The following is a 16,066-nucleotide window of genomic DNA, read 5'->3' on the forward strand; positions in this document are numbered from 1 at the left end:
CCATGTTCATGAAAGTGTGGTACTGGTAGGTGCCAATGGTAGCAATACCACGGTTTTGGCATACATGGGCCAGCATGCAATGACATTTTTCAATGGCAAAAAAATTAATTTACCCTGTCGTTTATAGTATCATTAACAAAAACAGGCAAGTGAGATGTATTATTTGACTTTTGTACAATTGACAGCAGAAGTAAATATTTCCACCAAGAACTTATAAGCTTTTCTTGCAGTCCTGAATACCACAGTAAATGTTTGTGGCATTGTTTGCTTGACACGTTTGGCAACAACTGTTTAAGCGTGACAATAGCCTTAATCAGTTTTATATTCACATTACATCATCAGTCATAAATTTCAAAACTGCCTTTTCAGGAAGGGTTGTTTAGTTGCTCTTGAATTTTCCAGTGACTAATCGAATAGCAAAAAGCGAACAAACTACAAGAGCAGCAAATTGCTTGGCCGGCATTTATGATCACTGCAGCTGTCCCAGTCTTTTATAAGATGGCGTATCTTGGGCCCATTTCCAGAATTAGTATCACTTCACTCAGCAGAGTAATGTGAGGACTGTTCCAGAAATATATCAGTTGCTTATAACATGCCTCTCTGGTTTCATGGCCCTCTTTCCCTACAGCACCTGAAATACTTAACAAATAACAATCAAGCCAGAAAGAAAGAAAATAGCTTAACATACCAATTATGTGGAAACAGAGGGAGTGGTTTCTTAACATCTGAAAAACTAGCTATGCACACTGCAACACAACACAGTGTGTTTATTATCATATTTATTCTAATGGGTAATAAGGTATGAGCAGAATATTTCTTTTTTCATGTCTCGGTTTTGTAAATAAAAGGAAGCAAAATATATAAAGTTACTGAAGAAATAATGGTGCACTTAAGTCTTTCTGTCTCTTGTATTTAACATATTTATACATTTAGATAGATATGGGCATAAACACACACACACACACACACACACACACACACACACACACACACACACATATATCCCCTCTTTTGTCCTTTTGTTCTTTGCCTCCTGTATACACATACACACAAACACATTCATACTCAGTCACACACATATACAGTGACCCTAGTCATGCAGCAATGCCAAACGAATGGACTTTGGCACACAGCAACGTGCCAATGACAGTATAGACACAGGTAGAGGAATGGCTTTTCTCATGCCCCGGCCAGTTTTAACACCTATAGTTCAGTTCTTGGAGATGAGAAGTATAGAGACATTATATGTGCCTGCACCCCACTGAAGTATATGTTACATTATTTTATTTCACCTTAGCCTACTGGGGTACTACACTGATTATCCTTGGCCATTTGCAGGTACAGCCCTGCTAAATAAATTGACAAGAACACAATAAAAAGAGCATTTTTAAATACATAACTGAAAGAATATTTAGAAAAATGGTTCCAGGTTCCTCTTTAGGAGGAGATGGTGATTATGAAATGTGTCCACAACCCTATCAATGGCATAGCGAGTAGATGAGTAGTCAGTGAAAGTTAAGTCTGCCCTCCCACCCTCAATAACTAGCTGCATTTTTGAGTCAAACTCCTCAGTATGGAAAGTAAAAATAGGACTCGAGCCTTTTCATGGATTTATTGCTGAAAGTCTGAGTGCATCTTCTGGATCTCACCTCAGATCTATCTTACATCCTAAGGCTGTCAACTGGCTACAAAATGCAGAGTAATGCATATTGAATGTATCACTCCTTCAATCTGGTTGATGTTTAGGCCCCAGGCAGAGCTGACCCTTTAACACAACAGTGGTTTGCTGCCTTCCTCCACATGGTGAGCACTTTCCTTTTGGGAACGCGACCTTATTCTACACCGACAGGCATGGTAATCATTTTACATTCCCAGTGATACTTTTAAAAGTGACTAACACATGTCAAGTTGCAGAACAGCAGTGCAATAGATTTATATATATTTTTTTTCATATGCAACAGACTTAAGATAGCATCCTTAAGGCATACATAGTGCAGATTTCAAACCATGGATTTCTTAAACGTTTATTTTTAAGGACTGTTTCATCTAGACATCTTAAAATTATGATTCCTCTGTTTATGACACAATCAGAATATTTTGCAGAAATGTATTATTTAAAAAATTTCTACATTGCGCTCTCTCTCATAGTTCAGGAGGCTGGCAGCCCACAGGTCACATTCTATTCATTATAGGTTAGATACAGAAGCTATAATTTCAGACTACAAATGTTCATCTTCTCAGAATGAGCAACTAGGCTACCACATTAAGGACTGAGTTCCCGCAATGAAATTTCCAACCAAGGAACAATACCTCCAGTATTATTATCAAAAGTCATAATATATGGTTGAAGGGTAAATTCTTCCAGACTACTCTAGCAAGAAGTCAGGGTAAACTCCCGATGTAGATTAGGTAATCAAAGTTACTAAAAAAGATTAAAGTCCAGCACAATATTCTTTTTATAGGTGATGGGTTTGAGTCTAAGTTACTGCAACACAGGTTATTTTATGTCACTATAAAACTTTGAAAAAGCTACTTTGTACAACTGTAAAATAAACTGAATAAATCACCTTTCAGTAGAAACAAATGTGTCTGTACAATAGGAACTGGTCTGTTGCACTTTGTTCGGAGTATGATAGAGCAAGCCAAGTTAGAAGTAAATGTAAGTGAGGTAGGATATAATCAGTTTCATGGAAATGGTGTATGGCTATAGCCATGGAGAATTCTTGCAAATTAGAAAAGGTTTTAGATGAATATCACCAAGGCAAAACAAATTTCCTCATTGTGGGCATGTTTGTAGAACCATTAATATGTGGTAGGCATCCCATTCTGATTCGTCAGTTTCCAAAATAAAACACATTGAAGAAAGCAAGATCTGCTACTGCTAATGAAAAAGTTGAACTATGAAAAAGTTGAATTAACAAGAGACTCCAACCAACAAGGCTCAGACTGAGAGGTTTCACTAGAAAAAAAAACTACCAAGAAACTTTTCTTGTCACGCAGTGATACCACGGTACCCAGCGAATAATTTAGCTGGTCGGAACACCTTCTAATGAGTGGGTTATAACAAGTGTTTGTCCACCACTGAGAAGTCTAATTTAGTAATCAAAGTTTGTAAAACTTTTCTGAGGGGAACCTTCATGTTCCCTAAGGACACTAACCATGGGAATACCTACTTCATTAAATGGATATACACAGACAAGTTAGATTCTATTTGGTTAGAACAAAATTCATGAGGAAAGAACCACAGCTTTTTATTCTATTTTCCTAAAAAAAAAAAAACCGGATTCTAAAATATCGAAACTTTCTTTTGAATTTCACATTGAATAACATTTTTTTATCAAAAATATGACAATGATTTATTAGAATATACAAATGCTTATTTTACTAGAGCAGTGGCAAATTCCTAGGCATTTTTAAAAAACTGCTTCTTTGGATAACTTTTGTAAGTTAACACAGTTTCAAGGGACTATACGTTGAATATGATTCCCAGATCTAGAGCTTCCTTCAGTACTACCATAATTCATGACATTCTTCCACTAGAACCATCCAAGGAGATCCAGCTTCAGAATGTATCCTGTTGGTGACAGAGATGAAACTTCCAGTGACAGATATGAAAGTTGCATACTTTCCAAAACAACAGATCTGTACTGGCAGTTATATCTCCATCACAATCTCAATCTTCCTTCCCCTACACCAGCCTTGATGGGCACCCCCATTCTAAGACGGTTCAAGAACAAAGAGAACTGTGCTCAGTCTAGTGCTCCAAGTTTCACTGGCTGTCAGAGTTCTGGCAAGTGGTCCTTAAATGCTTGCATTATGGGAAAGGGGAGGGTTTAAATAGCCAGGCTGAAAACACTCAAATAGTGTAAAACTTTGTACAGGAAAAAGAAAATTAAAAAAAATGCCACTGCCAGCCATAGAAACAGTCTCTGTGTCAAATAATTTAAAAACACAATGTAAAACACTTAGCGCTTTCACCCAATGTCTTCAAAGTGAACACATTACTTGAATCAGCTCATTTAAGTAAGCACAAATCACATGATCATCCATTTTACCATATTAAGAAAGTAAAAAGAGCCTGTTAAAAAATCCTTTTCGGTATATAAACCATACATTTGCTAAAACAGAGAGCTGTTGATGCCATGAAAAAAATAATAAAAAACACCCCTCAGTGAAATATTTACAATTGTAATTACCTTCATTTCAAAACACTGATTACAGAACAGTTTTCATTGATACCCGGCTTAGTGGTGGCATTCAGTCTTAGTTGCCATTCCAACTCTAGCCTCTCAACATTCAATCTGACGTCTCCTCCTCTCTGAGTGGGAATAACATGGTCAATAATAAAAAATGTGAATTTTTTTTACATTTTCACAAACTAAACTATGTGTAAATAAAATGTTTTCTTTCTTTCTTCTTGTTTTTAATGTCCCCTACATTTTCGGATATTCTTTCCTTTAATTTCCTTGTAGTTTTACCTAAGTAGAAAGCCGAACATAAGGTAGATGTTGCAATATATACACTACCAAGTTTGTGTTGCAATTACAGTACCCTGAACTTGAAATAATCTGACCATAACTTTCTACTACCATATAGGGACCTTCATTTATATACTCACATAACTTACACATGTTGCACTTTACCATTCTGGAGTGGTACTTTTGACTCTTTTTGTCAATGGTTCTTTCCAGAAACCCTTTTAGGTTGAGCCCTCTACTATAGGTAACCTTTGGACTCTCACCCAGAACCTGTTTCATGTCTTCGTCAAAAAACAAATTCCAATATGTATTGAATACTTCTCTAAGATTTTCTATCTCTTGGTTATATGGAAGAACCAACTTCCTTTCATACTGCGCTTCTCTTTCGCAACCTAGGGATGTCCCTATTGCACTCAGAAGAATGTGGGGTGAATTTGTCACTTCTTTTTTTCAAAACCTCATTTCTAATTTTGACTAACAGTTTGACTGGGTATCCCCTTTCTTTAAACATCCCTATTAGTTTATATATTTCCTGTTCAAAGTTTTCGTCATCACTAATTAATCTAGAAATCCTCACCATTTGTCCCTTTATGACACTTCGCTTCTGATGTGGGGGATGAGAACTATTGTAGTGAAGTAAAGAATTTGAATAAGTGTCCTTCCTGTGTATTGTAGATTCTATTTTGGAAGTGTTCTTGTTTTTATATCATGATATGTCTAAAAAATCAATTGTCTCAGTGTTCATTTTCCATGTAAATCTCAAAAATGTAGTAGTAGTGTTCACATAATCAATGAAGGAAACAATTTAATTTCACTGCCTTTCCAAAGCAATAGTATATCATCAAGGAACCTATACCATGCAATAACCTTATCCCTAAATGTAGAAGAGAATACATCTTTTCTCCCATTCAGAAAGAACTGAACTGGTGTAGATGGGAGCACATTTAGCTCCCAATGCTACTCCAGCAGTTTGACGGAAATAACTCTCCTTCAAAATATAAAAGTTGTTTCATAAAACCAAGTGTTTTACATTGTGTTTTTAAATTATTAAACATAGAGACTGTTTCTACTGCTGGCGGTGGCATTTTTTGTTATTTTCTTTTGTCTTGTACAAGGGTTTAAATAGCCCAGGAATCTTTTAGGTGCTGCGCTAAGTCCTTCTAGGCTTAGTCTTATCGGTAATGGTGTTGAAACTGCCTGAGCAGATATTCTGTTACAGTAAGTACATATTCTTTATTTCATCCTCGAAGAACTGCACTGGTTTTGAAAGAGCTTAAAACATTCATGTACACTGCCAAAATATGGAAGGAAGAGAGCCTGATTGCTTGTAGTGGATGAAAGCAGGTTGTTTGACAGAGTAACACTCACCTCACTGGAAAGTGATAAAATGACACTATACCCATCTCGGTTTGGATTCATCAAGGGCAGGTTAGGCTTAGTCAATGTGGTGGATTTTTTTGAAAATGGCAATAAAACAATGGATGACACACACACATACCTCTTTCATCTCACTCACCTACTGAACAGACACAGACAGACACACACCTCTCATCTCACTCACCTATTGAACACACACACACACACACACACACACACACACACACACACACACACACACACACACACACACACACACACACACACACACACACACACACACACATTATACTTCTCAACCTCTTTGCTAAAGAAATTTGGACAAAGCCTGACATAATGGTGGAACAAAGGCCCAAAAATAGGGACACATTTTGAATATTACTCTTAGAAACTTAGAAAGTTGATAGGATTACAGGATTTGTATTAGCATGCATTTTCTGAAGGATATAGTGGTTTCTCAAAAACAATTTTTATGAGGAAGAGACCGAAAACATGAGACAAAAAATCTGGACACTCTGCAAAATCTGTGCTGTTGAGAGGTATGACACACATATCCCTCTTGTCTCAGTCATCCGCTGAATGGAGGGACAAACACACACACACACACACACACACACACACACACACACACACACACACACACACACACACACACACACCCCTCTCTCATCTCGATCATCTGCTGAACGGGCACACACACATACCTACCTTGTCTCAGTCATCTGCTGAAAGGACACACATACACTTCTCTCATCTACAGATTGGACACACATGCGTGTATACACACACACACACACACACACACACACACACACACACACACACACACACATCTCTCTCATCTCACTCACTGAACAGACACACACACACACACACACACACACACACACACCTCTCATCTCACTCACCCACTGAACGAACACACACATACCTCACTCATCTCAATACTGACAGACACACACTTCTCATTTTCCTCACCAACTAAACAGGTCGCTGGATCGCGCATTCAGTTTTCCAATTCCTCATTTAAAATCAAGGATGAAAGCAGGCCAGTTCCAACATTTAAATCTGTATTGTTGTGTGTGCATCTTTAGTATGACGCATGCAAAGATGCGCTGCACATATAGAGAATCCTTAAAGAAGAAATGTGTCTTTTTGGTGGCACATTTTCCTATTTAAACAGAAGCATCTTAGAACAATTTTTCTTTCTTTTTTTTTCAGAAAAAATTCTGGTACCAGTTTGTATTGCAGTTAAAAAGGGGAGGGAGTGCGCCCCTGCACCAAGACCTAAATCCACCACTGTAGGCATAGTAGAAAAGCTAAATAAAATGGGAATAAACACCTGTGTCACCCACTGGATTACCAGCTGGCTCACAGTTAGGTTGCAGATAATCAAAACAGGAGCAGTTACTTCCACAAATAGACCAGCCACCACTGAAGTCCCCCAGAATTTCTGTGCTGGATCTCTTCTTTTTGTCATCTACTTTTTTGAAGTAAAACCAGTACCAAAGGGCTCTTGTTGACTAAGTTTGTAGACAACTTTAAGCTAGGAGCAGTATGGAATCCCCAAATCATGTATCCATCCTGCAAGAAGGTTTGTTCCAAACAAATAAGTGATGTAACTGGTGCCAAAATCATGGACTGAAAGTAAATGTCAAAAAATGCATTATTGTATCCTTTGGGAAGTCATCTAACCCAAGGAACTACCACATTGACAGTATGTCCCTAACAGTTGATCCAGTTGTTCAGGATTTGGGAACTTATGTGGATAGTGACCTAACTTTTGTGTCTGTTGTTGTAAGAAAGTCCTTCTATGTTGCACAGCTTATAAACAAAGTGATTATCCCTAGGAATGTCATTGTCCCACTTTACTCAGCCCTTTTTAGGCTAATCATTGAATGTGATGCCTTTTTTGGCATGTATCATCCAGATACATGCAACAACTGGAACATACACAAAGATACCTTACTAAAAAGATACAAGGCCTAAACAATATGTCCTATATGGGCCAACTCAAAGCTCTGTCACTATAGTCAGTATCCTGCAGACTGCTAAGAGGCAACCTGTGTCTGGCATTCAAGACATCATCTGACCCATTACTGATGCATTTATTGCACATCAGCAAGTGAAATGGCATCAGAAATACTTGGTCTATGGATCTAAACCTCTTGTGCAGCATCAACAGAACAGTTTGGAGGGACAGATATATCTCGCAGAAGATAACACTGCTGTGGAACAGACTCTCTATCCACATAAAACAAAGTTCATCCTGCCCATATTAAAACACAACTTAGATCTATGGATGGAAAACAGAATACTGACCACAGAATTGCCCTTGTACTACTAATGGACAGATGCAGCTCCCAATAACTTTATCCCATGCAAGGGGTCTCTCAGATTATCTATGGTATGATCTGAGCTACTCTCATTAGGGGTAATATATAATCATCGACCATGGGATGGGCAAGGCCAATCTATAACCAAATGAGATAGGTTATTTTGAGCACAAAAAGGGAAACTGGGTAGGCTTAAAATGGCCCATAAGGTCAGCTAGCCTAGTACTTAACTATGAGCCAATAATAAAAACAGATTAATTTATTTTAGTCTTTTATATAAATGTAAGACAAGACCTCACTCAGAATGTTGTGTGCACTTTTGGAAGAGCCATGTCAGACAGAAATCAAAGACTTTGTGGGAGCAGTCCAGAAAACTATGATGTTTAATGAACACAGAAGGAAAAAAAAAAAGAGGTAAGTGAATGACAACGTGTGCACTTGGTGGGTCTTGGGGGAGGGGTGAGAGAAAGATGAGGAAGAGACTGTAGCACAAAAATCACATTATGAAAGGGATAGGAATAAAATAGTAGCAATCTCTTCAGAAAATATGAGACAAAGATAAACAGAAATATGAAAGGAAATACATGTAAGGGAAATTCAGGGGGAAAACTGGGACTTTCTAATTTAAAAGAAGTCATGTAACACACACTGACAGCATGAGAAGCAGAAAATTATCAAGTAGTGGTCTGGACAAATTAAATGGTAGAAGGAAGAGCAGTTAAAAAAAGCAAGTAAAAGAATAAGGGAGACAGGTGTGGTATCAATAGTCACGATCAGAGTTTCTTGTTTACTCACCTCACCTGAGGAAATACTCTGAAGTTGTTTTCTGGCATGGCAGCACCGTCTCAGAATGAATACATATTCACAGTGAATATTGCTGCCCACGTGATGATTGAAAATGAGCATTAGTTTTAAAGCTCTAGTATTTCACTTTTGTTAGAAGTGTCATATTTTAAAACTGTTTCACAAAATACCTCAGCTGGTCGTTACTATATGGAGTGGCATAACATTGTCTCAATGCAGAGAATTGCATATACAGAAATACAACAACCCAAGCAATGCGAACCTAAACTCCTAACTAAATATGTCTCACCTCAATGTATGAGGAACTCTGAGTTAAAGTATTTAGCTCTACTGACCCAACTGCCACCTCTCTTACTTTTTGTAAAGGTCACAGTCCTAGGTGAGGTGTAACATTCTGGCTTTTGGTTTATTGTGTTTATGTTTGTGTGCACTGAAGCAGTGAGCATCAGAGTGCATACCTCTCAGCTGTCCACATTGTTGCAGAATGTCCAGATTTTGACTCACATTTTTAGTCTGTTCCTCATAAAATTTGTGGTTTTCTGACAAATCACTGAGGACTGATGTCACTAAATAAAGACAGACATTGGAGTTTCAGACTTAATATCCTTCAGAAAGTGTACACCTATGCAAAACCTGTTATTCTAGCAACTGCTTGAGTTTACAAGAACAATATTTAAAATCTGCCATTATTTTTGGGCATTTCTCCTCTTAGTGTTTTTGTGTTTGTCCAGACTTCTTGAGATAACAGGTTGAGAGGTATATCAGGGTGACATTATTTAACCTTAAGCAGACAGCTTTATAAGCATTTAGCATGCTACTTTTAAAAATGCACCTGTGGAACACAGTTTCCTGAACTTTATTCACCCCAGAACTGATTCAGTTGATTTTAATCACTTCACTTGCGTTACAAGTTCTGTAAAAGTATATACTACCAAGAAAATAAGACATAGTATTTTGAGCATGACATTTGGCGAGTGGCTTTATGTCTAGCCACTGACTAGATGCAAGAAAGTAGCAAGTGGGCCTAGTGGACAAGATGCTGGAATGATTATAGTTTAATCTGAATGAAGAAAATCGAATTGTACAATGCACACACCATTTACATTAGTAAAAACAAGTTTATTTCATGAAAGTGACAGCCTGTCTCTGTACACTTATATATATGGTTTCCCATAAATTATTTCCTCTGTTACTGTTTTCCATAGTGCAAAATGTTTGTTTTCATTGTGCAATATTATATTTGATTAAATGTTTACAGATGAATACAAGCACAGCTTCAGAACTGTCTCCTTTTCCCCATAAACTAGTGCCTTTGTGAGTGACAAATTGAGCTGTCTTTATCAGTGTAAAGAACAATTTATACCTCACCCTATGTATTAGTCAATACCAATTCTTGCAATATCCTTAAATATTTATCATCCCACAGATGCTTAGTGAACTCTGAATAAAAAATGTGGCAGCAAAACATATGCCCGCTTGTTGAAAAACACTTTCCAGAAGTTTTATTGAACCAAATGTTTGAAAACAGGCAGACACCAGAACGTGTTTCTTTGCATGAGAAACCATTTGTACACTTTGGTGTAATCTGACCCTGACATAAAGAAAATACATTTACCAAATGTGGAAAAATGGGGGTGCACACATTTGAGTTCTTGCATTCCCAGTTCAAGCAATAATGATAGAGGAATGAGTCACACTGTATGGTGATTAATATGCTGAAAGTGATATCTAAGAATACAATACATAATGAAAGATTAAGAATAATTCTTAGTTCAAACTCAGGTGTCTTAAAATAATTTTGTTAATATATAACTATGTCATTGGCAGCAGACTGTGGTTTCAGCTATATCAAATGTGACCATCCAAAACATAAGAGTAAGTCTTTATTTCTGCAGTTCAAAACCTCACTATCTAACTTTCAAAACATAAACCATGAATGAATGATATGCTTTTTTATTATAATGCAGTATTCATAAAGCCATTTCCCCAGTGTTGCTGGGAAATGAATGAATGCCTTTTTCTGAGGTTACATATTTGAAAGTGATTTCCCATAAGGTCATTGGTAGCTATCCCTCAGGAGCAGGTATGAGATTTACAGCTGTGCAGCAACTGATCCAATGTGTCAAGCAGTTTGTATGCAGGAGGCTTTACTGGGCAGGGTCTGACCAGCTGAATGTCTTTACTGTGGGATTAACTCCCATAGGGTCATTGCAACCTAGGAGTTAGTCTTGTTCATATAGCAGTTCCACAATGGGGGCATGCTGTGGCAGGTCACTAGCCAGAGGTACATGCTTGGGCACAAATATGCACACAGCTGACCTACACAATGAATGCAAACATAGATTTCTTGCCATAACAGGCATAATAATGGACTAAAGAAAATTACCATCCGCCATGGTTGTTAGTATGTAGCTGTCTAAATCTTTGTCTCTCAATGTGCTGAACCAGCAAGTAGTGAGGTAGTCCTTTTAGCTGAAAGGGGACTCCATCCCATTGCATTAAGGTAAGAAGAAATGAATGTGCTGAAAATAAGAACCACAAATTGTTTGGTAATAAGTTGACATGGGTGACAGAATATTACAAAGATCTTGTTATCTAAATAAAATAATGAGGACGTGAGAACCATGGCTGTTGGTTGCTTATAATATTACCTACAGTCATATACACCTTGTTTACAGTTATTTGTGTGGTATAGCATCCATTATTAAGGTGCGCACATTGTGAATCTCTGGGGAGCTTGAGTACGGTGAACCCATTAAATGACATCACTTTTTCTGCCATATGAAACACTTTCTGCACAAACATTAATATGGTAGCAACTGACTGCATCACTAATACATAAACCTTACAAAATGAAATTTTTGTTGCATGTGTGGTTCCAATGCATTTATATACGTGGCAGTCTTACTGTGTACACAAATGCAAAGCAAAAGGTTATTCAGCTGGCTCTTACTTACTTACATTTTGCTTTATAATAAATTTAGCAGCCATCCAAAAAAACTTACAGCAGTGTTTCTCAAATCATGATGCTAATTTCTCCAGTGAAATCACAGCCTTCAGCAGAGACCCTGGTAAGTTTGAACAAAAAGATTCAAAGGTTGAAGACTTAAAAGGTGTTATTTGCAGAAGGGATATATGAGTCATTGCAAAAGTTAGTCAAAGTGTGTGCATCAGTCTTTAAATCAACAGTGTTCTTCTTGGTCAGAATCTAAACACTCTTAAATCTTGACTTCTATCCCTTATTAGAAAGTTGCTTTTCTCTGCATTCACAAACATGTACATCCCACTCCTCTTCCTCCCCAAACATCAAACATCACCCTCCATCATCACCTATTCACTTTTATAGGGGCCACCTTATGGCACAACATTGTATATATCAAAATAAGAAGAGAATTTATGTTGCTAGCTTTCATTAATAACTGTAATTGTTTATCCTGAGCAAAGCAAAATGCAGGCTGTACTGCAGTAAATGTGTCCTCCCCCTCCCACATCTGATTTTGTTATCTTTTGCTCTCTGACTGCTACATGCTAAGAGTCAAAGCTTAAAAGGATGTTGATGATGACCATATTGCACTTTATTTATTCTATTCTGTTGTCAGAAACTCAATTTTCTGTTTTATATGTTAAGTGTATGTAGTTTTGACTTCTGCATTTTTGTCATTGCTGAAAATAAGACACTTGGCCTTGTTCACCTGCCCATTTATCAAATAAATTTAAAAAAAATGATACGACAAAACAGAAACTTTTCATGCCATCTCATGCTTACCATCTCATGCTTATTACAGCATATGTGTGTATATCTGTATGTGTGTGCCTGTCTGGGTGATGGTGGGTCCTGAATTTAGGAATCACATTAGTAACCACTAGCTGTTCATCAGCAATGTGTTGATGCAGGTAGCATTTTTCTTCTCTGGGGATACCCAGGAGCATTTGTGATATATAGTAAATGCTCAAGGCCTCTCACTGTGATAGAGGCTGGGAAGTAATGTGGTTGTGTATATAGTAATATGACATGATTTCAGCCTGCCAGTCCTCTGCATCAGCACCACACTTCACAAACACACATAACTAAATGAGAAGTATACAGAGTTATTTATGTATGTTGGAGTTGTACTGCTGCTCACTTTTCAGAGGTTCCATTATTTAACTGCCCAGTCTGCGGCTACTTTGTTTAGTGCACACAGTGGTATAAGGAAGAAGTAACGTTATGTGCACTGGTAACAACTGCAATAAATTTGGATTTTGTACTACAGCATTACTTTATATTTGACCTGTGTTGGGCATATCACATCTGCAGTAGCCTGCTAATAGGTTCTGTCCTTCTACACTCGGAACCTGTGATTCTACAATCTACCTTAAATTTTCACTACAGAGTGAAGACCTATGATATAAACATCACTTGTTTTTGTTCTATCAAAACAAAAGCAATTACAGGGGAAAATGGCATTTGCATAACCAAAATTCTACCTTCTAATCTGGCACACACAGGGTTAGAGTATATACTCTATTCCAAAACCCTAGACAGATGAGTTGACCTGTTCAGCCTGAAGCTAGATTAACCAAGAGCTAGATATACTGTAGCCATGCATGAACGAATGAACACAAGGACAAAGGCGTGCTGCACACAGACAAATGTTGTAGGTGGCAGTGATAAGACAAACAGAAAGGTAAACACTGATAAAGAACAAGTCAGGAAAAGAAAATCACAGATATGGTCACATGCAGACATATACAAGCTGCAGCTTATGGAGTGTGAATGTAAGTATGGATGGATGGATGGATAGACAGACAGCCAAGCCAGCAGACAGAGTTGCATTTACCTGCTCAGACTAAAAGGAAGCAAGAGAAATATGGTAACTAGAGAGATAGACCACTATTCTTGGGTTATTTTGTTTTAATGATCAAAAGACTATATGGAGCTGACGTTGCTGAATAAAACACTGCTGTAAGCCTTAAACCAATCCAGTGTTGCAGAGTAAAGCACAGAATGAAGATCAGCAGCTCAATCCCAAGAACATTTAACAAAAAAAATGTCAGTTTGTGCTTTTACATGTATCTGATTTTTTTTTCACTGACAGGTTTCCCAAAAAGATATCTGGTTTCAAATTAAGTCTCACGTGTTTATTTCGTGGTTTGCAGAATAATGACCGTTTTTATGCAGTAAAGTAACTGCTGTAAGTACAGCTTTGTTAGAATATTGCTTCACAATCTTATGGCTGTCAGGACAGTCTTGTGCATTTCTTTATTTTGTTTTGTGTCTGTTTGCTTTGGTTGTTTTTTGTTTGTTTGTTTTATACAGCAGCATAATTATTTTCATTGTCATGATATTTAATCTAAAAATATTTTTGCGTTGATGGTGGTTGCCTCAGATTTCTAGTTGCCTTCCTTACAACTGGCTGTTTGCCAGAGAGATGAACTTCCTCTCTCTGCTGGTACATACAGCGGTCCTTTCCATTCATGCATGCTCAGATCTCCTGCAGGAAGTCCACAGGAAATAGGCCCACCTTTCTTCCTGTTAACACCTTGATATAGCCATTGACTTCTTCACCCTTCTGTACAACAATCTGTTAAATAAAGAGGAAATAAAAAATGTTTACCATAAATACATTCCTTAAGTAATAACAGATTAGTGTAATGATCTGAGGGAAAGATTCATTAATTTCCCCAGCTATGTTAATACTATTACTTGTTGTGTTTGCAAAGGAAACCATGCTTTTTTTCTGGAATTTTGCATGCTAATTTCATGATGTTACAAAATAGGGGTCTGGGTCATTAAAATCCAGAAACATTAGCTTGATAAATGAACAAAATCAAAGGAATTGTTATAACTGGATGAATTCTATATCCATTACTGTTTGGCAAACAATCAGACGCCAGTTTGTGTAACACTTTATGTGAAATGCTAAAATAAATCATGTGTTTCAATTTCCACATTAAAAGAAGTGAACAGTCAGTACACAAAAGCTGAAAATCTGACCTAAAAGTGAAGACCAGTGATTTGTCACAAGACAAACTATCAACAATTATTGGAAAGTGAAAAAAATAACAAAAACACAAAAACTATTTCTCTTTCTGCAGGGGGCTAGCCCTTCCTGTGGCCCCACATCCTTAACTTATATATGCCAACTCTGTGCTCACACTGCAATGGGAAAAAGTGAAACAGTAAAAGTTTACTACCAGCTTGCACAAAACAACTAACTATTGTTTTCAGGTCAGTGCTAGAAAGTTTTACTTATGTCTTTCTCCTCCACTGGAGCTGGCCCTTTTCTTAATATTAGATTCTTACTGCATATATGCTATTAATTCTTGGGGCTATTGAGGGTGGGAATCTATTGTTTTTGTCAGTGTTCCTTTTGCTCTTAGACATTAAACATTGTTTAATTGTTATGGTGCTCACTAGATCCCTTTTTTGTACATTATTGTACTACAACATTTCTGAAGTTCCATTTAGTCAGTCTTTGATTTCATAATAACAAGAAATGTTTTCTTAGCAGTGTACAATGCTTGAAACAGAAACAAATGTATTATTAGTGTTCAAATATTTATTTGTGCTTGATGCTTGAATTAAAGTACATTATAGATGCTCAAATAATACTCTTGTACTTTTACACATTTTTTGTGATATTAAATGCTTTTTGTGACAATCAAGCCAATCCTTCTCAGTCTAACCATCTCACCAGCCCTTTTTTGGGTTTGGTGTCAGTTGTAGCTGTGATTTTATCTTTGTCAGGGCTTCCTTCCTTGACCCTCTCTGTTTGCTTCCTTGGGAGTTGTTTTCCTTCAGGTCCAATCTTCACCTCAACACTGACTATGGGTTAAAAATCAGGCTTCAGGGAGGGTTGATTCCTGAAATTGAGCTGAGTCAAACTCAATATCAGCTACAACCTCAGCCTTCCTTCAGCACTGATGTGGCTGCTCTGAGTCAGTCTCCATACTAACAGCAACTCTGGCTGACCATCAGACCTCTGGAAGATTTTTTTTTTCTAGCTGAGTACTGAGTTGAGTTCTGTTCATTCTCAAGCTTCTCTTTTAAATTCAGACTGTTTGGCATGGATGCAGAAGATTTCAATC

At 37.3% G+C, this 16,066-nt stretch overlaps 1 protein-coding gene across 3 annotated transcripts in view; it reads right to left on the reverse strand.

Annotated features, from left to right (window-relative positions):
* Positions 1–10,093: 10,093 nt before the first annotated feature.
* The window catches only part of STAC3 (SH3 and cysteine rich domain 3), a 385,666-nt gene continuing 379,693 nt past the window's right edge, over positions 10,094–16,066 (reverse strand). For all 3 annotated transcript variants that reach the window (XM_044083624.1, XM_044083623.1, XM_044083625.1), the window contains one exon: positions 10,094–14,559. In XM_044083624.1, coding sequence (XP_043939559.1) covers positions 14,461–14,559 — 99 coding nt within the window. In that variant the 3' untranslated portion in view covers positions 10,094–14,460. The remainder of the gene's footprint in view (positions 14,560–16,066) is intronic.

This window comes from Protopterus annectens, chromosome 9.part0 (assembly GCF_019279795.1).
Source record: "Protopterus annectens isolate FY-2018-M chromosome 9.part0, PAN1.0, whole genome shotgun sequence".
Classification (NCBI taxonomy): domain Eukaryota; kingdom Metazoa; phylum Chordata; order Ceratodontiformes; family Protopteridae; genus Protopterus; species Protopterus annectens.